Source organism: Zonotrichia albicollis, chromosome 1 (assembly GCF_047830755.1).
Source record: "Zonotrichia albicollis isolate bZonAlb1 chromosome 1, bZonAlb1.hap1, whole genome shotgun sequence".
Taxonomy (NCBI): domain Eukaryota; kingdom Metazoa; phylum Chordata; class Aves; order Passeriformes; family Passerellidae; genus Zonotrichia; species Zonotrichia albicollis.
The window spans coordinates 103,855,866-103,878,953 of NC_133819.1; the positions used below are offsets into that span (position 1 = coordinate 103,855,866).

General features: G+C 37.1%; 1 protein-coding gene across 11 annotated transcripts in view; it reads right to left on the reverse strand.

Moving 5' to 3' along the window:
* The window catches only part of PTPRM (protein tyrosine phosphatase receptor type M), a 443,069-nt gene that overhangs the window by 77,642 nt on the left and 342,339 nt on the right, over positions 1–23,088 (reverse strand). For 4 of the 11 annotated variants that reach the window (XM_074548727.1, XM_074548682.1, XM_074548732.1 and 1 more), the window contains 5 exons: positions 15,873–16,024; positions 13,247–13,321; positions 12,994–13,020; positions 9,264–9,275; positions 8,319–8,506 (listed from right to left, as the gene is read on the reverse strand). In XM_074548727.1, coding sequence (XP_074404828.1) covers positions 8,319–8,506; positions 9,264–9,275; positions 12,994–13,020; positions 13,247–13,321; positions 15,873–16,024 — 454 coding nt within the window. The remainder of the gene's footprint in view (positions 1–8,318; positions 8,507–9,263; positions 9,276–12,993; positions 13,021–13,246; positions 13,322–15,872; positions 16,025–23,088) is intronic. The other 7 variants (XM_074548708.1, XM_074548750.1, XM_074548717.1 and 4 more) reach the window with 3 other exon arrangements.

Below are 23,088 nucleotides of genomic sequence, written 5' to 3' on the forward strand. Positions count from 1 at the left end.
CCAAAGCCAGCCTGCTTTTTCCTTCTGCTCTCCTCCTGGGCTGATTTGTTTCCATGGGTACTCTGGACATCAGCTTTGCCCTGGATTTTCTGTCCATTGTTACCTTGCTAATCTTTGCCTGACCAAGGTACCTGCATCTTCTCACAGCTGTTTAGCAGGCCATGTCCCCTGCACCTCTGAAATGACTTGCTGTGCACCCAGGCAACCTCACTGTTAATGAATAAGACAGATGGAGAGTCAAGCAGCTCAGAAAACAGCACAGCCCCACGACAGTGCAGGCAGGGGCATCACGGAGACGCGGCGTGATGGGTAAACCAGGGGAGCAGCTACCACACACAGACAGAGGCAATGGCAGGAAACCAGCAAGAGAGCATAGAAGCTTGCCAGTCCCCTTGTCTGCCCAATTATGACCTGGCAGATTTTCAGTGGACTTAACACTTCCCGCAGATTCTTTTGGGCCCATCAATTCAGTATGCTGCAACCAAAAGAAAAAAAAAATTCCTGCCAGAAAATGATGAGCATCTGTTCCATTGACAGGACAATCACTAAAGCACTACAGGAAACATGCAAGAAGAAGTTTTGTATTGCAGTCAGAAAACATCTTAAAAGATACTCTAAGCCACAGGCTACATAAAAATACAAATTTTCATTTCCTGAAAAATTTGTAATGGCTACTTATTTAAAACTAATGCATTATAGAAAATATTGCATATTTTACATATGCTGTGGATAAACTGATGCTAAATGAAAACCCCAACTGCTAAATTATGCTAATTTGATTTGAAAAGTGTTCCTCTCACTTTCCAAACAGTCAGTAATAATGCTCTGGTCATGAGACCAGCAATGGACTAAAATGCCTAATTATTTGTAGTGAATAAATGCAATCTGTAGAAAACACATAGTGTATATATAATTAATAGATTATAATTGTATTTAACATCATCTGCATAATTCAAAATGGAATAACTACATGACTGATTTTTTTATGTCTTTTTAAAGGGCACTAATAAAATATGAAGAAGCTAAGAAGGCTTATATGGGTAGGAAGTAATGAATAATATCTTGAACATTAAAGCACAATATATTATTCTGTGCACATAAATAGGACCAATTCATTTTTGCAGGTGCAATGGGAAAAGTATGGTACATCAGCACTTTTCCAAAGTAAATAATATGTTAACTGAAGAAGAGATTACAGATTCTGATCAAATATTCAATATCTTATTTGAATAATTAATAAGTCAGGCTGGTGCAAATATGCAGCAAATGGCCTGCAACATTTCAAGAACTTTTCTTTGTTGCAAATCATACTTGTCACTAGCATTTAGAATGTTTAACCTATCACCTAACAGCTGTGAGCATTAAAGACATTCTTGCAGATTTCCCTCTGGAAATTCACACTATGACTGAAATGACGTTCAGCGGTCTCATTTAGTTTCCTACTGTCGTGTTCAATAGCCCATAACAATACACAGATTGGCTAAATCTGAAATTAAACCCTGATTTCAATAGGTACAGAGAGAGCATAAATTTCATACCAGGTAAAGCACAGTAGCAAGATCAGTCGGCAAAAATGACTTCACTAATGGATAACCAGAGTAAAATATACTGAGGAGTCTGCTTAGTACAAGTTCGACTGTTTCTCAGCCTGTGGCTGCCTAAGGAATTGAAGACAAGATAGGCAGAAGAACAATGTTCAACAAATTTCACATGCTGAAATAGTGGAATGACGTGTGAGTGTTTGTTATTAATAAGAATATACCTCTGTGTACCGCTTCTCTAGGAAGAAAGCAGTATGATGGAAAAGGTTAATTCTTTCCATTAATATTATACAACCCCTCTGTTAATTACTTGGACTTATCACATGTGGATACAGGATTTTCAAAGATCTGCTCCGTACTAAGTTGACAAAAATCACTGCAACTTTGAAACCATTTCTTTTATTGCTCCAATTTTACACTGCACACACCCATAGATCTTTCCAGACTAAACTGAGAAAGATTTTGCAATGTCCTTAGAGAATAAAAGATCCTAATGATGGAGTCATAGGTCAGTAAAAAGGGGAGGAAGATTAAAACCAGTTGTGAAAGACTGCTGTGATGGCTGGGCTCAAAATGGGAAAAAAACCCACAACCTCCTAAAGCAAATTGAAACTTTATTACCATGGGATAATGAACTGCCAGAGGCACATCCACAAAACTGCATGCAACAGTTAAAATCACCCATTTTAAATGGCTTTGCAGACTCACTCATTAAGGGTCAGGAATAACATCAGAGGTGCTTATCATGCTTTAAATTTGCTTTAGATTCTCAGTCCAGCTATGCTGAGATGCAAAACAAATGTCTGCTAAATATCTGATCATGGAAAAGACTCCCAGGGCATCTTCAGGACCAAGAAAAATGACATGTTACAGCACATTTTTTCTTGCTGACATATTTTGTATTCATTCATATGTTTGCCTCAGCATGAACCAGGACTCCCAGCCTCAGCAGAAGCAGTGAATGATTGAAATAGCTGCCAGAGTTTCTACACAAGAACAACCTGCACTTATTTATCCATCCCATTGATCAGCTTCACAATCTATATCTCACGACTTTTGAGTGGACCAACATTTTTCTGAATGGATCAATACCACTAGTCTTTGTTTTAACTGCTTAGAAAGACACAATGGTCATCAAAGATGCACTTTAAAGCTACCAGGCTTTCCTAAAAACACGGTCTAAACTTTACATACAAGACTAAGTCTGGCACACTTTCATGAAGAAAAAAAATTGGCAGAATTAGGTATCCTTGCTCTTGTTAAGTGTCCTTGCTGCCTAAGATCACACAGTTCAGACTCTTTATGCAGCTGAGAAGAAGAAAACAAGAGGTCCATACCCAAGTAAATCACAGACTGATCAGTACCAGAAATAGCTGAAACACAGCATAAGCAAACAACTGCCTACACCCCACCGAGAGTAATCCTAAGGATACTGGAAGTGTTCCACTCTATACACCTCTGCAATTTTATTATTCAAACAGATAAAAGCACAAAGCCTTTCTAATGAAGCCATGACCTGCCTAAATCTATTTTCTGTGATAAGAATAAATTCTAATTAAACCTGCTTAAACAAAACAAATTAGAGAGCTGTTTCTGCATATACATGCACTTTTATTTAAATTGGAGGAAAATGCACTTAGGAAGAGCAGGAGAGGAAAACAGTCTGATTTAGAAAGTTGTGGGACATCTTGATCACTGGGCAGTTAACCACACTGTGACATAAGGCAGTGTCATGTGAATGATATTAAGCACTATGACAGCACTTCTCATCCATGTGAAAGCTGTTAAGAAGAGAAATTCAGAATGATACAGGATGGGTTTAGAATTGCAAAAAACTCGCTGACAACAACTGACATTCAGCAAAATAAGTGTCTTCCTCTGAATGGAAAAAAATCCCAAACTGCCATACAGTTAAAAAGTTGTTGACAACTGATTCTGACTGATCAACAGCTGGAAGGCACCCATTATTATAAAGACTTAAATGGATATTGCATGCACTGGGAAGCTGTCACTGCTAACATAGGCCAGTGAATGCCGTTTCAGGTTTGGAATTTCTTTATTTCAACAATTTGGTATTGATCAATTTGGTATTGATCTGGAATTACAAACCAAAGCATTCTTTGTGGATAAGGCAGTTGCTTGTTTTTACTACTTCCTTCAGCCTCCCTACATGATCTCCACAGGGCCAGGTTTTTCAATGCTCAAGTATCTGGGATAATCCCAACCAGAAACAAGTTATCTGGTATTGTTGGAAGGCTTTTGCAAATTCCAGAGCAGTGTGAAGAAAAAGGCTATACCTGAACAAAATTCCTTGATAAGGAGGAGTACCTGCCTTGTGCAAAGGACCTCTATAGCCCCACTTGTTGGGGTTATCCCTTGCTGTGTATGAGAGAACACTTACACAGTAACATATGGCTTAACCAAACCACTGCAACTTTCCAGTATGAAAGATTAAAAATTAAACTGGTCATTCTGCAGTTGTTCTGAGCTCCACCTGAAGAGATGAAACTTGGAAAAAATTATTGCAGGGATCTCTAAGGATGAGTACTTCTAACAATTTTCCACGCCATTTTCACTGGACCGGTTCCCACTATTTCATTTCTATCTCCATCTCTGTTATGTTTACATTACCTAATGAGTTTTCCTTTGTATTACAAAAACAGAAGGGGAGAAACAGTTATCTGTTCCTGGTTCTTGAAGACACAGATGCTGTCCTTCCTGTATTTACACTGTGGATTAATGCCCCCATCCTCACCCAGTGTTCGAGAGTCTTTCTGTTTTCCGTGTAATTTGTGTCTTGTGGGATAGAAAGTAATTTGCACTGATTATGGTGCTGACTGTCTCAGCTGGTGTTGCAGAATATCAAATAAAATCAGAGAAAAAGGTGTGATATAAATGTACAGGTTGGAGGTGAGAAAAATTAGTTGGAGTCACAAGGAACATGCAGGAAAAAATAGGGCCAGCTGGGTCCTACCAGTGGCTGTAACAACATAACATTAAAAAAATACTCAATTTTCCTACTCTTTTCAAGATTTCACAACTTTGCCCCAGAAGCACAAGTCTTAAGAGTGAAATGTGGCAGCGAATTTATCTTCCAGCTGGAACCAAAGAGAAAGAAAAGCTGCAACTGGAGACTGGGTTTGAGTGACAGGATTCTAGTCTGTTATGGCTTTGCATGACACCAGAAAATGGAAATAATATCAGACTTCTTTCAAAGTCAGACATTATTCTAAGAGTGGTTTGGAGGAAAAAAAAATCCAAAGTAGGCACCTATGGGGCAAACACCCTCCATGAAAAATTTCCTGCTTGTCTGTAATACTTTCTGCTTCCCCAAAAAAGGACCTGTATGTCTACTGGTTTTAGAGAGTTTTCCCCCCTATTTTGTTTCTTAAAATAATTTTATATTTATCCCAGATATTTCACTGGCCAATGAATTTTTTTTCAGTGAGTTAGGTTTTACTGATGATTATCACATCTACCTTAGCATATCTACATTAGCAAATCTTCTGAAGTTCCATTTAAATGAAGAGACTGCCATTAAGAGAGAATTTCTTTCATATCCCCAATTATTTTCAACACCCATCTTCGACTTCTCTTTAAATTATCCATCTTTTTTATGATATTTTTAAATACTTTTACCAATCTCTAACAGGTGCTAAACTGAAGTGCTAAACTGAAATGAATTGTTTAACACACATTAGATAATATATTTAATGTTCCTGACCTTGACAGGCATCCTGAGCCTGTATTCCTTTATTTAACTATGGTAATTTAGACATTAATACAGTTACATTGCTGCAACACATCAAAATGAAGGCCATGCAGCACAGAGGGAACATATTCAGTGCAGTTTATCTTGACAGTATATAACATTACTGTATTTTAAATAGTATTGCTTCAATGATATAAAATAATTTCTGGATAGAAACAGTTAACTGCCAGAAAGCCTTGAGAAAGGATGTGTTCAACAGAAGGGGAGGGGAGGGAAGATGAGACAGACGATAGGGAGGAAAGCCTTAAACATAAAGCTACATGGAGGAACCTTTTTTAAAATTCTGTTATTGACACAGCCCTGCTAGTGACAGTAAGTGAGGCTGATCTGAGCAGGACACCCTTTGCAAATCTTGGCTTTTCAAAGGAACCTCTGGTTTTGAGATAATGGAAGCTCAGAACTCCCTGTCATGGAACATAATGTGAAATTGATTTTTCAAGGCTTCATCTACACAAAGTTGCACTGGTTTAATTAAAGGTGTGTTTTCAAATCAATTTTGTTAAACCAGTCCAAGCTCCTGCGCAGACACTCTGAAATTGATTTGGAACTGTCTTATGTCAACTCGCCTTAATTTGGCAAAGAACCACTTTACACTGAAGAGTCACCAATTTAAGTTGATCCCAAAACAGCATTAAAAATAAAACTTATCTGAAATTGTAAGACTTTAATGAATTTATCTGTTTCTGCCCTAGGTATGCCAAACCATGTTAACCTCCAGTAGCCTAATTGATCTGTTTAGGAAGCAGATAAACTCGTTACTTGGATTTATGGCCCTTTGACAATGGACATTTTTGAGAAAGGATATAATGAAATCCCTGTGAAAGAACTGAGTCTAAAACCAAGAGGTGACATATGTAAGGAGGAAGACGTGATGAACTGAGGAAACCACTTTTTCCCTTTTCTCGTTACTTTGTTTCTTTAATGCAGAAAGAAGATGAGCAAGGAGACTCCTTCATGACCAGTAAAGGCTTTCCCATGCTGCAGTACTCGGGAACAGATTAAATAATGCACAATCAGTGTAGGGGTACTTGGGAATTCAGGCCAATGATATCTTGTCAGTCTAACATCTAAAACTACTGGAACCAAGCAAAAATCTCTCCCTTGTTAAGGGTCTGGCAGGGGATAGAAAGGATTTCAAAGATCCACTGCAGACTACCTATGTGGAAATTTTCCTGAGGTTTCAGGATTTCTGCGCAATCCTGATCATTTGCACTCCACTAGGCCGCAAATGAAGGGCTGCATTTACATCCACAGCTCCCAGAAATGCACTCCTGCTCCTTCCACACCCAAGAAACAGATGGGAAAGCAGCAGTGAAGTTGCCACTGGTGTGGCCCTAAGGATGTGCCCTCATGTGCTCTGGTTCTACAGACAGGCACAGTATCGATCTCTCCAGCAAACAGCAAGGGCCCAATCCCTCTTGTGGAACAGGAGCCTTCTCCCAGGAGAAAAAACGGGTAAAATCCTGCAAAACAGGGTGGTCCTCCAAGCCCACGAGTACTGGGAGCTGTAGACATTCAGTATCCCAAGTGGGTAATTTCTAATGCAGAGCTGAGCAGTGAACAGGGAAGTACCAGCCTGCAACTGCACAAAGGTGATTTTTCAACATTCATTCTTTGCATCAATTATGTTACACCAAAAACTTCAGCATGACACCAACAGGACTTAAAACTATATATATGTGCTTAGATGGTGAACTTTTGGTACCCCAAATTATTGAGAATAGTGGCCCTAACTATTAAGTTTTATTTTAAAGCACTTAAAACTATGCATGACAGCAAGTGCTCTGTATCCTTGCACTCCTCTGAAGTGCTCCTAATGGGCAATGTGCTACTTTACTTTCTGTTCTGTTCCACAGATTTATTTTCGTAGTGAATCCTGTATGAATTTCTCCTGAATCAAACTCTTTCCCTGGTGAGACTATATAATCCTGCTGTCTTGTTAGAACAAAACTCATCTATGAGACTTCATTCAAAACAAATCCCCTGTCAAACTATTCCTTTTCATCTGGACATTTATCCTTCTGGTAGTACATAAGGAAGAAATTCTTTTGTTATCTAGTTCAAATTTATAAAGAGGACCGTATCAGTCTGACAGAAATGTAAACAAAGAAATTTGCAACCTTTGCAGTGCAGTCATTCACTGCATATGGAAGAAAAACAATATCACTGCACTAGCTCGATGGAAAAAAACCTCAAATGTATGGCTAGTTACAGTTCATTGTGATTATAACAATTTCCATATATAAAGAGGAGTTTTTCAGTTCCAGCTTCACTATTTTAAGTCCTCTTTCCCTGCCACTATTAACAAACTACACTCTGATGAATTGCATCTACTGGCATTAGTCATGACTACACCTACTGTCTGTAATGGGATGCCATTCATCAGCTTGGTAGGCTGAAAATAAGGTGATTTTCCTGGAAATTGTTTCTCAGCAGAATCATTTGATCCACTGTAGTTAAAGAGCCATGTCATTGGTTGCACTATAAATTCCATTTTATGGTCTTGATTTTATTTTTTTTTAAATAAATTAATTGTAGTTTTCCTCTAGGCTTAATGCTGGTATAAAAGGTTTTGGCTGATGAGTAAATCTCTTCCAAACAGAAGAATTTTCAATTCCATCACTTTTAAATAACAGTGGCATAAAAAAACCTCACAGGAACAAACTTGCTTAAGTCAGCCACACAAATGAAAGTTGACAAGTGATTAGGTCCTCCTGGGAATGAATTGTTTTCTATGTTCCAGGGGAAAATATGTCATCAGTGACTTTGGAAGTGGCCTGAAGCACGGGTTTTGGAAATCTAATAATAGAAACACCAGTTTAAACAATTATATACTTAAGCAATTTTTATAATGCGAAGTTGGCATGACAACGCGTGAAGTTCTAAAAAAACACCATCCGTTGTAAAATGCAAGCAGTGTGCACACTGGGAAAATCTCAGCATCAGACACATACAACGAATGGTCCAGAAGACATAATGATCAGATCCTTAGACCTGACACTTACTTCATACTCCTCTTTAAATCCGTAGCCTTCTGCACACTTCATCTGGGTGATGTGCTGCAGCAAGTCAGCTACACGGATGGCTGGATGGAGCTGTCCAGTCTGGTAGGGCACATCCACTGGATCTCGCTTCTTATAGGTATGGGACTGGACCAGGCTGCTTGTGTCACTGCCCATCGTGTGGGTTTCATCTAGAAAAAGAGTATCTCATCATGAACTGGCTCATTTTCACTTACTAGAAGAAATAGAAACTACAAAGATTTCTACAATGGCAGAAATCTGACACCATCAGCATTCGTTCTGTCTGTGAAGGCTACACCAGAAGAACAGTAAATCCATGAGCAGTTTACACACGGAAATTGCAAGACTAATTGGAATGAGGCAAAGTCCATAGTTCTACAATGGAAACATTGCAGAGCAGTCCAAACTCTAATATTGTTTTAAATGTTGCTAGCTGATTGCAAACAAATTTTAAAACAGGCATTTCATTTTAAACTGCATGGAAGTTTCATTCTGAAACTTCAACAAGTCCCATGGAATGAAACTGGACTTGCATTTTTCATAAACTACTGAAGTGCTGTATTTTACGTTGCAAATTTAGAGCAAATGTTTGGAGTGAGCAAAATAAAAAGATGCACAAAATGGCTTATGGGTTCATCAAGCTAGGACTGCAATGGAAATGTAGATCTGAAAACGACACTTGGAGACAAACTACAAGAGGACAAATGCAAAGGATCATCTGGTAAGGAAAAAGGTCTTGACTGACTGCTGAACATGCTTTAGGACCATGGTGTATCATGAGCCACCACATTAGGCATGGAATGTTATATGTCAACTGACATGCAAGCCAACAAACAGGAGACCCCCGTGGGCTGGTTAAAATCTTTATGAGACACAAACTTCTCCCAACCCTCCACATCTCTTCCATGGGGCAAATGGGCAACTTACCATTGATTGGCACTTTTAAGAAGATACATATCAGGAGAAAAAAAGAGGAGGAGAAAAAGGAAACAGGGCATAAGCAACAGTACTACATTAATAATTACAGGTAATTTTATGTTTTTAATTTATTCTTTACAGAATGATTCCCTAAATGAGTCAGATTCTGATCTCAGTTTCACAGTAGAAATTAGATTTACTAAAACCAAGATTTCATACTGTGAGTCAATTCACACAGATGGAACTGAGATCAAAACCTCTACTTAGAAGTAAATAGATGTGGAAGTGCACTCTACCTAATGAAGCAATATGATTTGCTTCCTGTATAGCTGGAATTCTAAAAATTTATTCAGACTTGACAAGAGAAAAAACCCACCTGAAATTCTAAGGTCCAAGAATCATCACAAATATTTTATCTGTTTACTCAAATAATAATTTTATGTATCTTAGAGTTTTTTAATTTTAACCAATATATTTAATAGGGTGCTTTGATTTACTCAAGCTATTCCTCCCTGAGTGAATATTGAAAAAAAAAACCAAACCTAAATCTGTATCATATTTATAAAATAAGGTATTTATTAAAAAATTACTTTAAAAAATCAGCCATATGAAAGGGAAGCCTTAAAATAATATTTCTACATTCATTAGTTAGATATATTATAGCAGAAAGTTCCACAAATACTCTGTATGAAAAGGTCCCAGATTCTCATGTACACACCAAAAACATTAACACACCTTGTTAAAGGTGAGATTCTGGTCTTAATTGTACTACTGAAAATTGACATTAAAGCCAGAAAGCTCCACAAAAGATGGTTTGAGGCCCTCTCAATTCCCACTAAGACAAATGAAATCTGGTCCTCACTAGTCATTGCATACAGTCAACATGAACTGTGCATTGACACCTAAACCAAAAGAGCAGAGAAAAATGTATGGTTATGAGTATGGCCATTTCACTCCTTTTCCTGTCAGTCTGCTAATCTGGTCTAATGCAGAGGAAAGGGATTCATCTTGAAGTCATAAAATTTTACAACTTTTGTCTGATGTGGTATAAAATTGTACTGCAAAGCACCTTGGGATGCATGGCATGAGGCGTGAAACAAGTGTAGGTACAGTATGTTGCTGCTGAAATGGCACCTGAAAACTACAAGGTGGCTAAGACACAAAAGACAAAAAAAAGTGTAGAAAGTTGATAATGATTTTTTAGGTTGCTTATTTCAATTTTAGAAACAGGTTAGAAAACGTGAGGATTTTTTTTTCTGCAAACTGCAAAATTCTTTGCAACACAGACTGTTAGTACTTAAGATGAAGGCAAAGCTATCAAAGTCTTGCACTATGCAAGCATCAGTTTAATAATTATGAATCTCTCCCCTGCAAGCTCCCTAGTTCTAGACTAATTTTCCTCTCTCAATTTCTTTATCTCTTATAGCTGCCTTAATACAGGAGGAGTTATCATTTAAGCTTTTTAAAATAAAGTGGTTTTAATCCTTGGTTTATATAGTACATTAGGAGCCACATACTAGTTTTTTATTTTGCCTCTGAACACTGCAGCATGAGCTTTTTGGGTTGTGAGTTTTTCAAAGGGTGAGCTGCTCCAGATGCAGTGTCCATGGGCAATGGGAAGTGTGCCTGCCTTAAACACTCCTACAGCTGCAGTTGTTCTACTGTACACTTACCCATTCCTGCAGAGCTATACAACATTTATTAAATAATATATCTGGAAACAGTATGTGTGTTGTGCCTTTTCTATCAGATTTTGAAAGCTGAACTCAACCATTCACCAGACTTGTACCTTTCCCAGGAGGTCACACTGAGAAGATCATTTAGTTCTAGCTACAGGCTTGATCCTGTAGTTTAACACAACTTCTTTGGACAGCAAAAGACAGCAAGAGCAAGTATAACTTGAAATTAAAAGCCTGCATACTTTGTTAACAGCTGTATTCCCCTACCAGCTCAAGCGCAGTTAATTTGATTTACCTCAGATACAACACTATTTCTGTACAGAGAGTCATAAACACATATTGGGAGAGAGATCTAATCTGAATGGAACACCGTTCATAAAATGGTACTAAATTTTTAACACGTAAGGTTAAAAAATATTTATTTCATGCAGTGAAATAACTGAAATATTTTCTGAGATGAGTAAGCACAGGTTTGCTGTAGTAGGCCATAAAATACATATCTAACTAATTAAAAGATTTTACCGACTTAGTAAAATCAGGTAATTTATTTTTCCCAGTGTGTGTTTGCCTGATAGCTGAACTACTTACTTAGAGATTATTTCTTGGGGGAAAAAAACTAACAAATAATTTTACCATTGTTATTATACAGAAATGGATCACAAAAATAACTGAAAAAAGCATTAACTAAGTAATACAGATAGGAAATCTCAAAGTTTTTCTCCTGATAATAGTACTTTTCTCCTTGCCCACCCACAAGGTCAGAAAGAACATCTACTGCATGAAGCGCTGAATGAATGCTAAAGCACACAAAAAAATCTAACATCTCAGGCAGTTAAAAGGCACTGCAAATTTCATTTGCATGCAGATTATTACATTGTAACAGTCACTACCATTACCTTCTTCCAGATTTACATAATGTATAAAACCAGCAAAGTTCCCTCTCAAAGTTATCACATTGAAGTGCACTGCACTAAATATTCTTTCACAATAACAAAATTTAAAGATCACTTCCTAAACTTTTACTTCTTATATGCTTCACTCTATGTCTATGTAAGCCTATTTAATTTAAAGTTCAAGGGCAGGAATCAGATAAGGGGTCTTAAATTTTTTACAGTGATTGGAAGAAAAAAGAGGAGAAAAGAAAATATCTGTTGTGAAAATATGGACTGGAAAACAAGTAAATGAATAGGCTTAACACTTAAGGAGTTTGATTTCCTGCTACAGTGCACTGTTATGTTTTGAATTACTATTAAAAAGCTGCCCCTGTTAAGTTTAAAGTTAGCATGGGAAGGAGGTATAAATGAAAACAAGCCACAAAGGGGTTAGAGTTAAGCACTGGAAATGCAATCGCACCTCACGCTTACTACTTATCACTGTGCAGAAAACGCTCTCTTTTTGACATTGGACAATAACAGATTTTCCTAAATTCCAAGTGGAAATGCTTTACATTCTAACTGTATGTTTTTAACCTACAGTTTTACTGTTTTATTTCCCGCCTGTGACACCTGATGCATAATAAACTATATACTCTAAGTATCATGTTATGATTTTGCTGTTCAAAACAACATCTCCTCTCTGAAACTTCACTTTTTGACAAGCACATCAGAAAGTCTGCAGAATTATCAGAAGACACGACAGCTGGTAGATGGCCTGAACTGTATTTTGTCTGATTTTCTGTATCCTGAGCAGTTTAACTAGGAAAAAAAAGTTATTTTTAAGAAGTGACTCTTCACTTCTGAGATAAAACAGAAAAAAAAATGAGGAAAACTATTTCAATTGCTGTGATAATCAAATTCTTTTGTGTCACTCCAAATACATGCATAAACATTTCCTTGCAAATCCACTTGTTAAAATTATTTGTGTCTTTTCTCCCCTGACTTGCACTATGACAGTAGTAATCAAACCTGATAACTGCCGTTAGCACCTCAGTGTAGCCAAGTTCACCACCCCCCCCTTTAGCAGAAAGCTCCAGCATTTTGCATACTGTTGTCTGCTCCTCAAGAACTGCAACTTCTGAAATTACTTCAGCAATAAATTTTGATAAAGGGAAATGTTCTCACCTAAAATTGCAGTTGGCACAAATGGATCTGTCATACATCATAAGCAGGTCAATGCAGGAAAGGTAAAAAGAGAGAAAACAGTAAATGATTGATATATGTTCCTGAGTTTTCTTTCTGAAAGCTTCTGTTAGCAAATGGTATGTTTCTTATATATACATTAAATGTTGATGGCAAGAGGTATAATTACATAAATATGAATGCTTTTATTATGGAAAGGTCTATAAAAGGTGGAAACAAGAAAAAAACTGGTTACCTGGGTAATAAGAATTAGGCACTGTTGTGCTCAGTGTGTTAGTTTTCATTGTAAATGAAGATGGTGAAGATACAGCTGCAAAGAGAAACAAAGCTGGTTAGAGACAGAGGTATGATATGCAGCTACTTAAGCTGAGTGACACAGCAGATGGCATTGACTTGACTTAAGAGTTAATCCTGCTGTGTTTCTTGCACTGGAATCAGGACCTAGGGAAAACCAGGCAAGTCTAGTGAATGAAATAGCTCACTGAATTTGATCAATTCTCTAAAAAGAAGTGTCATTGGAGAAAGCATTTTGATTGCTGATGGGAAATACACTTCTTAAATCACAAGATTAGACTGAATACTGATGCTTGAAACAACACATCACAACGACAAGAGGTGTTTTTGACAGAAGCTTTGATCGTTAATAAGTTTTCCTTATAACACTGTAAATACCGTATGCAAATATTCTACTGTAGTTTATTTTTTCCTCTCCTTTTTTTATTTGATTTGTTTAGACAGGTGGATAGTGTGCATAGAGATTATAATAGACCCTGCATATTACTCTTTGTTTAAATGTTTTCAGGGAGTGATACACGGACCAATGCTCACATTGGAATGTAATCATTTAACCATTTGTAAAACCAATGGGAAAGACCAATGGGGACAAATTAAGTTCAGTCTGCCCTTAGTACACAAATATCATGCAAATTACCATTGTAAATACAGATAGATTTAACAGGAGTTAATCACAACATTTTGCAGGATGCTCAGCTAAGGAGTCATTAGAGGCTTTTAAGCAAAGCTCCTTGCAAATTCCACCTTAGTTGCTTGTCTACACATCTCAAATTCAGTCTGACCAGGGAATGTAAGCATATTCTGGATACCAGTAAACAGACTAACATGAATGAGTGAAACAAAACAGAGTTGAGGAAGACAGGATCTGCTGGATGAGGAGCGAGATTACTCCTGCTGGCTTTCATCCATCTTTTTTCCAGTTGATCTTCCAGGGCAAACAGTTACCAGCCCATGTTAATAAGAGAATATCTCAAAACTGGTTTAAATAATGTTGATATTTATCCTTTATCATATAAATTATTATATCTGAGACCATGCCCCTTTGATTCCTCCATAATGAGGAGATTACATTTCCCTGACAGTCAGAACAGTGTGATTCTTCTTCTGGGTATGGATACAGAGATCAGTGGAAGTCAGGGCTGCTGCAGATAATAATAAAACTTGCTAGGTAGAGAATGCAGGCAGGGTAATGAAGTTTCATAGGAAGTAGGAATGCTCTAAACCTCTTGTGTACAAGGTCTTACACAAAGATTATTCTGAAGACTGTCAGGGCACACCTTCTGGTGACCATGTTTCTTATGGAAAGTCCAATTAGAGGTTCTAGCCCTCGAGCACTATAAAAAACTTGTTATGGCAATAATTTCAAAGAGGTTTGAGGTGGTTCAACATAAGGAGGATTTAGTCCTAGGAACTAATTGCAGTTTCATTTGTAGTTATGACCATTCAGTACCACAACTGGAAAACTGTACCATGATGATGGAAGATGAAGTAAAACCTCTTGATCTCTTCACAAAAATAAGCAATCTCATTAACAGCAGGGGTATATTCTCACCAGAAAGGCAGGTCTGATTTGAAAGATCTATTTCAAACCAATTTCAAAAGTGACTCAAATGCAAATTATCATTGCAAATTCTGAGCCTAATGCTGCTGAGAAAAGTCTCACTGTATAAACCTCACAGAGTGTTTGTACAATTGAGCTCATCAAAGATAAATTCTTAAGCATATTATTAAAGAGTGGGAGTTGGGTCTTGCATACTGTTAGTACTTGAAAAAAAATTAATCTTTGACAAATTAGGAAGATGCTAAAAAAACCACTGGCATACAAAATCCCTGAGGTTCCTTAAGAACCAAAATAAAAACCCCCAACTTTTTGAACCTAGTAATTTTTTTAAACAATTATAAAAAAGCATTATTTTTTCATGGTTTCTTCTTAGTGCCTACCCTCTGACAGGAGTGAGACCTTGACTAAAATTCTAATGCAAGAAATTTTATAACCCAAATCTTATTTATTTTCAGGGTAGATCCAAGAAGGTCCAGGATATTAGAGAATCTCTTCTGAAACTGCAGAACTGATAAATCCACTGATTCTTGCTTTGCACAAGCAACAGAAAGAGTATAATCTAGAATTGCAAATAATAAGACAATCAGATTATCATTATTAAGTTATTACATTCAAAAATAAATTTGTACTGTCAAAAAAATGTGAACAAGGGAAGCATTTGAAGGACTTGGGACAGCATGAAAGATATAAAATTTTCAACATAATGGAGACTGGAGAAAGGTAAAACTACTGTTCCAGTAATGTCACTGCTCTTCTGCAGAAGAAAAGGATGGACAGAAAAAAGCTCAATTATCCTTATTATTTTTAAAGAAGTCTATACTTGATGTCTGACTGTCTTGCTCATTTGAATAGACACCATAATGTGCTGCACAGTGGGAAACTCTTGGTCCCATGGATTTTCCATGACTGAGTAATGAGGAATATTTTAAAAACCATTTGCACCTTTCTTTCACCTTCAAAAAAAAAAAAAAAAGAAAAAGAAAAGGAAAGAAAAGAAAAAACTTACATCTCCCATTTAGATTGTGCGTGTCCATGAAAGAGAAAGCTTCATCACAGTTGGTGCCTTGCTCAGTGTAGCTTTTATCCATTGAATTCACCATCACTGTCATTTCCTGCCGAGTACTACTCAATGTCTCTTTCCGCTTCTTAGCCAATTTTCTTAAGAAATGAATGATGAGAAAAAAAAGGAGAAAAACAACTCTCAGTAAGCAGACATAGTTTTCATGTTGTTTACATCAGTACTGTAGTTTGTGACTATGTTATTAATTAACATTTATATTTGTTTCTGCATTTCTGGAACCTTAAATTTATTTTACTCTCATCTCATTTCAGTCTGATAGTCAAGGGATAGTTGCCAGTCCACTGACACATGGTCAACTGCACCATAATCCTTGGCGACCACCACTGAATTAAAGGGGACTACTTGGATATGAAGGTGATGTGAACCACACCCAGTATCGGAGGCTACATCTGATTAAACACAGAAATAAAAATGAAAAGACAGATTTCACTGGAACTGACAAATCAGTACCAATGTTCACATGCATAGAAGAGTCTGGAGAGGTTTTATTGAGACCCTGTGTAAAACAAGAATCTAGTTTATATAATGCTGTTAAGTCTGTGTTGGAGCTCTGAATACATACTGCACACTCAAGAGACATTTCAAATTGACTTGTATTCCTAAAGATTATTTTCTGTCACTCTTGATTTCAGGAGAATTAGTAATGAGTTAGTTGCTTCTCAGCAGGAGTGGTGTGTCAGAGACAAGATCTTAAATCTGATACTACAATAGTGATTAATTAAACTATAGAATTGCCTTGGATGCCTATACCTCTTTTTTTTTTTCCCAGATCTGTCTGCTTCAGTCTAAAGCCTCACTGTCTCTCCCTGAGTTATGCTTAGCTATATCACAAAACAACATGTCCAAAACTCTTGATTTTTCCTTCAACCTCTGTGAGGTATTTGTGATCCTGATGATAGCAGATCCCATGATTATTTGGCTTGTTTCCCTGGCCCATGACTCTGTCTGAGACCAAGCCTTTCTCCAAGTTCTTGTCTTGACCCTTAATTTAAATTTTCCAGATTCCTTCTGTAGAGTATCTTCAACGTATGGGTTTAAAAAAACCACAACTGCTCCACAGACTTTACTTGTCCTGTCTTTTAATTTAATGACTTTTCCTCTGTGGAAAACACAATGAGCCAGTTCATATTCATCTGCCAGAATGATCTTTTATATATCTTCAACTAGAAGTTACAGGAGCTTATTATCTCACTTAGGCTCCTTCTACTTCTAGAGGTTGAATATATCAAGCACGACCAACTTGCACTAACTTTCAAAGCCTTTCTGTTTGTTAACTCTTATTCAGTATGAAAAGATGGTTCTCACCACAGACAAAATTTTACACCAGCCTCCCCTAGATTCTCAAACATTTGTCTCCTCTCATGCTACACAGGAGGGGCTTTCTGTAACTCTCTTGACTGATAGCTCACTCTTTCACTTCAAATCAGTACTGCTGCAGCCTCCTCATGCTCCCCATCTATGCACCTGCTATCCCCTACCTTTCACCTAGATGAGAAGCCATTTGGGCAGGAGCTGGGGATGTGTTCTGTACCAGCGTAGTACCAAGCTCAGCAGTATCTTAATCAATGAATAAAGCTCAAAATGTCTTTGAAATTAAAGGCTTGCTAACAATAAAAGCAGGAATAGTAAGTGCAGGCATAGTATTGAGTCACTGAACAGAAAAGTATTAAGGGTCGCACTTGGCCCTGACTAAGCTGACAGAGTGCCAGCCCATTCCCAAGGGCATGTCCCCATGACCGGAAGGGAAGGAAGTACACTGCCTTAAACACCTGCTGCAGCACTTGCAGCCATGAGCAGTGTTATGCCTTTGCCCATCCCAGCTCAGGAGACTCCTCTGTTTGCTTCAGTCTTTGCTTAGTCTGTAGACTTTATAATAAAACCAGTTCTTTATTACTCCACAGTGCTTAAATGCACAAGGGAGCATGGTCTGAAGTCTTTCATATCAGAGACAGTTAAATTTCATTTGAGTACCATAAGTAAAACAAAACTCTAAGATCTTGGCATCCTTCAATCTCCCCCTTCCTTCATATCTAATTGTAATGAATAAGCAGTATATTATTCAAAGTAGAATCTGAGACTTAATACATTAATAACTTAATGGAAGTCCTTTGTAAGGAGAGGTTGTCAAAATGGTAACATGAAATGGATATTCTTTTTCCTCTTTCACCCTTAGAAGGCAGTATATTTAGATGGCAGTCATGCATGACTCCCCTTCCAATCCTTGGGTCCCATGATCAAGCTAAAGCAGATTTATTTTTTAAGACAGTAACAACTGTACAGTACTTCTCAATCTGAATCTAATTCCGGAAATAGGTCTTGTGGGAAAAGTCCAAATCTGAAACAACTTTCAGGAAGAGAGCAGTACCAGCCAGACTTCTGTACTGTGAACAAAAACACCCACTAGACTCAATCAAGTAAACTTTAGCTGAATATAACATTTCTAGCATCTGCAGTTTTCAGACTTTGCTGAAAGTGTTGCAGTGCTGCAGTCTCTGCATCTCATCCATTCCTTGGATCTCTCAATCCCCAAGAGAGTCTAGCTATACAAGATTTAAGAAACTCGTAAAACCGTGGCACCTCACATCTCCACGACCACTCATATTCCTATATTTGAAGTAAATTTTGGGGGAAAAAAAAGGTTTAAATATTTGATCATCCTCACTCATGGAAAAGACACTTCATAGCTACTATCTGATGTTTCATCCTTCTTAAAGGAAAAGATATCTACAATCAAAGGGAAAACATAAAACAGATGGAAGCTCCCAGGATGATTACCTAGGATGAAATTATTTTTGTAGGGAAAGCAAAAAGATCAGCTTATCGCACAAATACTGTTACTATTACTTTATGAGGAAAGAGAATGTACTGTATCAGCCCCAGGAAAGAGGAGCTTGATATTCAGAAAAATCTCAAGATTAGCTAAAAACTGTTGGAATTTCAAGGCACAAGAAACAGAAATAAGTGAACTGGTGCTATGGTTAAAATATATTAAAATGCAAAGCAGACAAAATACAGACTTCTCCTGCAAAACTGTGCAGGATTTTGTGTATCATTTACTCTGTTCTGTTACAAATATTAGTAAAGACAGTCCAGGAAAGTGATAAGCTAAACAGCTCATCAAAATCTGTCCCCAATTTATCCACCATGATGAAACTCTCCAATGATGCATCTTCTCCTGTACAGTGCCTCCTTGTTGAAAGGCCACTCTGTAAAACCTGTGCTAGCCTAACTCAGTAGCTCTCTCAAAATCCTCCTTCCCAGTGACTCCTCCCTCAAACCCTCCCAGAAACCAACTCCAACACTGCTAAGTTGCTACTACATTGTCAGCTTCTGTCTAGTTAATTTTCCTCCTATTTTCCTGCATCCCTTTTCTCTGTCCTGTCTTGACTTAAATACCAAACTCTTTTGGACCTAGCTTTCCTTTTCTCTTCCTGTTTAAAAAGCACTGGGCACAAAGAATGAGGCACAATGGGACACTGCCATAGTTAGAGGAATGTAACAATGTAAAAATAAAATAAAAAAAAAAAAGGTGACTGGGGTTGAAATGAACTCAGGCCCTGCCAAAAACATGCTTTCCATTTTAACTTAGGAACAATGAGAAAAGCATATTCATTTGAATGTATCAAAACCCTCCTAATTCCCCATTCCACACTGAGTGGTCCTCTCCTTTCTGTATCAGCATGCCTCCCTGCTCACCCGACAAAGAAAGGAGAAACAAGACGCTGGCACTTTCCACAGCTCCAGCAACACACTACCATCACCAAGATATTAGTAAACAAAGTGAGATGAAATTTTTAATTGTGCTGCTTAAGTAATTGGGCTGAATTTTTTATTTTAATCAATGCATTGATCTATTGCACTAACTGTAACTCAAGATAAAATAGTTGCTTCTTACATACCCTTTGTTTTAAATTTTACTTCTCTGCTTGTGGACAAATCACAGAAATGGTTCAGATGAAGAAAGGATTGGGGCTTTCATGTAACCCAATAGTGCAGTGCACTTACAGTTATAAAAAGCATTTTAACAGTTTGCTCACCAAACTTCTAAAGGAAACAACAGCAAGAACGCTCTTTTAGTAAAATGCTTTAGCAGCTAGTTAGAAAGATGTGATACCAAGGGTAGGGTTAAGTGGTCATTTTTTCACATTACTAGTGGCTAACCTATATAAGTGCATGATGTTATTTGCACTATTTACCATATACACACTGACCTAGAAAATGCCCAGAACATTTTTCAACAAAACACAATTTTTAAATTGTAGTAATAATTAGAAATAGGGTTAAAAATTTACAAATTTATCTCAAGGGGCAGAGTGATTGGATACTCACTTAAGGTGAAATTCAGTGTTGAAAGATACAAAGGCATGCATATGGGAAAAATAATCCTAATTATACACACAAAATATTGCATGTAAATGACTTCATAAAATAGAGAAGAAAGAAATATGATAGCCACTGATTCTTGAAGACAAGAAGTCTAGCACTATGTATAGTCAAAAAGGCAAAAAGAAGTCAGAAATTACTATGTAAGGGATAGAGAACAAATTGGAAAATGTGATTAAACAATTGTATAGATCCATGAAGTTTCCACATTTTGAACACTGCATGCAGTTCTGACACATGCCTAACTAAAACAGATTTTCACAAAGTAGAGAACATACACAGAGAGGTGATAGGAAGATCAAAGGGGCAGATCCTACCAGAAGAGCAGTAAACCTTCTATAGATAAGGAGTCCCTAGTTGAAAAAGGAGGCAGTTGAACTGAGAATATGTTAGAAGTATATAATAAACATGAAGAAAACTAAGAGATTAATAAAGAAGTTCTATTTCTCAACAATGAAAGAACCAGAAGCAGAGAGTATATAGATTTTTTAAAATATAAAAGTAAGTATTTTCACAAAACCCAGAAAATGCTCTGCTCTGCCTTGCCTTAAGTCCTGTGTGCATTTTTGGGCACCATAATCTAAAAAAGACATTAAGCTATCAGAAAGTGTCCAAAGGAGGACAACAAAGATGATGAAGGGCCTTGAGGGGAAGCTGTGTGAGAAATGCCTGAGGTCACTTGGTCTGTTCATCCTGGAGAAGGACAGGACAGACCTCATTGTGTTCTGCAACTTTCTCATGAGGGGAAGGGAAGGGGCAGGCCCTGATCTCTGCTCTGTGCTGACCAGTGACAGCACCCAAGGGAATGGCCTGAATCTGTGCCAGGGGATGCTTGGGTAGGACATCAGGAAAACCTTCTTCCAGTGGGTGCTTGGGCACTGGAAGAAGTTCCCTAGGGAAGTGCTCACAGCACCAGCCTGGCAGAGCTCAGGAAGTGTTTGGACAATGCTCTCAGGTACATGTGTGACTCGGGGTGTCCCATGCAGGGCCAGGAGTTGGACTCAATGATCCTTGTGGGTCCCTTTCAATTCAGGATATTCTATGAAAATACTGTAACGCATCAGCACTAGGACTCATGAGATATTGAAAGTTAGTATCAGTAAAAGAAAATCTGATTAAGGCCTGAGTGGAGGACAGTGAAATGCATTACCTTTCCTTCACTCTGTTTCTGTATTCAGCTGAAGTTCTGTCACTGGCCACTATCACAGACACAGTGTGGACTTTTTTCCAAAATTTGATTCCACAATTTTTTTATTAACAACCCCTTCAACAGATAATGCACGAAACAGGATGAGAATATATTATTTGTTTTTCTAATACTCAGAGTTACTCATTTTTTTTGAGTTTTTTAGTCTACTTACAATACCAGCTGTGTTAATCAACTTTGTTGTTGTTGTTGTTGTTGTTGTTGTTATTATTATTATTGTTATTATTATTATTATTATTACTACTAGTAGTAGTAGTTTTTGTATATAAATTAAATTAATTACTTTGCCCTCTATTTTGGGTGCCTAGGATATCTTAAAAGAAAACTCATAGCTAATTTTGGGAAATCTGCTTCAAGCTGAAATAATTTAATAAGCATAACTGATTCAGCAACATTCAGCATGAAGATGCAATGTGATAAAAGCTCTCCACAGGAAGGGGGTAAAAAAGTGCAAAGATAACAGACTTGTTCCTTGTTTCTTGAGTTTTTTTATACATTTTTCCAACTTATGCTGAAATTATTTTTTCTTGAACAACAAAATAATTTTTCTCAATAACTGTGATTGCTTTCCTGTCTTCAGCAATGGGTTCTCTAAGGCAGAGACAAACCCACACATCACATATCATTGTGAGAATTACATGTGTGTGAGCTGGTACACATTTGGTAACACTGGGTATTATTCTAATCTGCATTAGAAAATTCAAAATATTACTTTGTATTTTTAGAATTTTTTTTTTTAAATTTGGGGATACTTAGAATCCCCAATGCCTCATTTGTACTCTTTATGTTTTTATTGTTAAAAAGTCCTTACAGAAAACAAATTTTCAGAACCTCAATAGCAAATCCAGTGAAACCAAAAGCTTAACTTTCCTTAGGTGTTATTAAATAACTGTAACTACAAGTAATTAGCATTTTAGTCTATTTTACACCTCTTATCAATACAGCAACACTCTGCACAGAATCCTTTCTATCTCCCCCAAAATGGACTGAGCCACAAATATGAAGCAATTGAAATGAAATAAGGAAATGAAATAGAAACAGTATGGCATTAGTGATAGTAAAGTCACCTGAGATTCTGTTATTCAATTTAACATTTATATGTGTTATATTGAAATGCAATGTGCTCAAGACTGCAATTTCACAGTGACATTAAACTGTGTTCTGTCAGTATTCTATCAGACAAGAAATAAGGTTTGGAGAAATATTTTTAAAAGCACTATACTTTGCAGCAAGAACTAGAGAACACTTAATAAAATACTTTACAAGCTGTCCCCACTTCAAGGACTAGCATTTCTAGAGAAGAACCTCAGGAAAAAAAATTATTAGGAGAATTATAAAAAAGCAAAAGGTGGGAGGATAACACTGAATTGTGTAGTTCTTTGCTTATGATCTCTTAGTATGCAATCCTGTATTAGATGATAAAATTGTTCTTTGTCCTAAGAAGTTTAACATCTATTTTGCATTGACATAGGAAGATTGATTTCGAGATTACACAAATATTTTAATATAGCCAAGGGTGCATAAGCCTTTTTACCTCACATACAAAGAGGT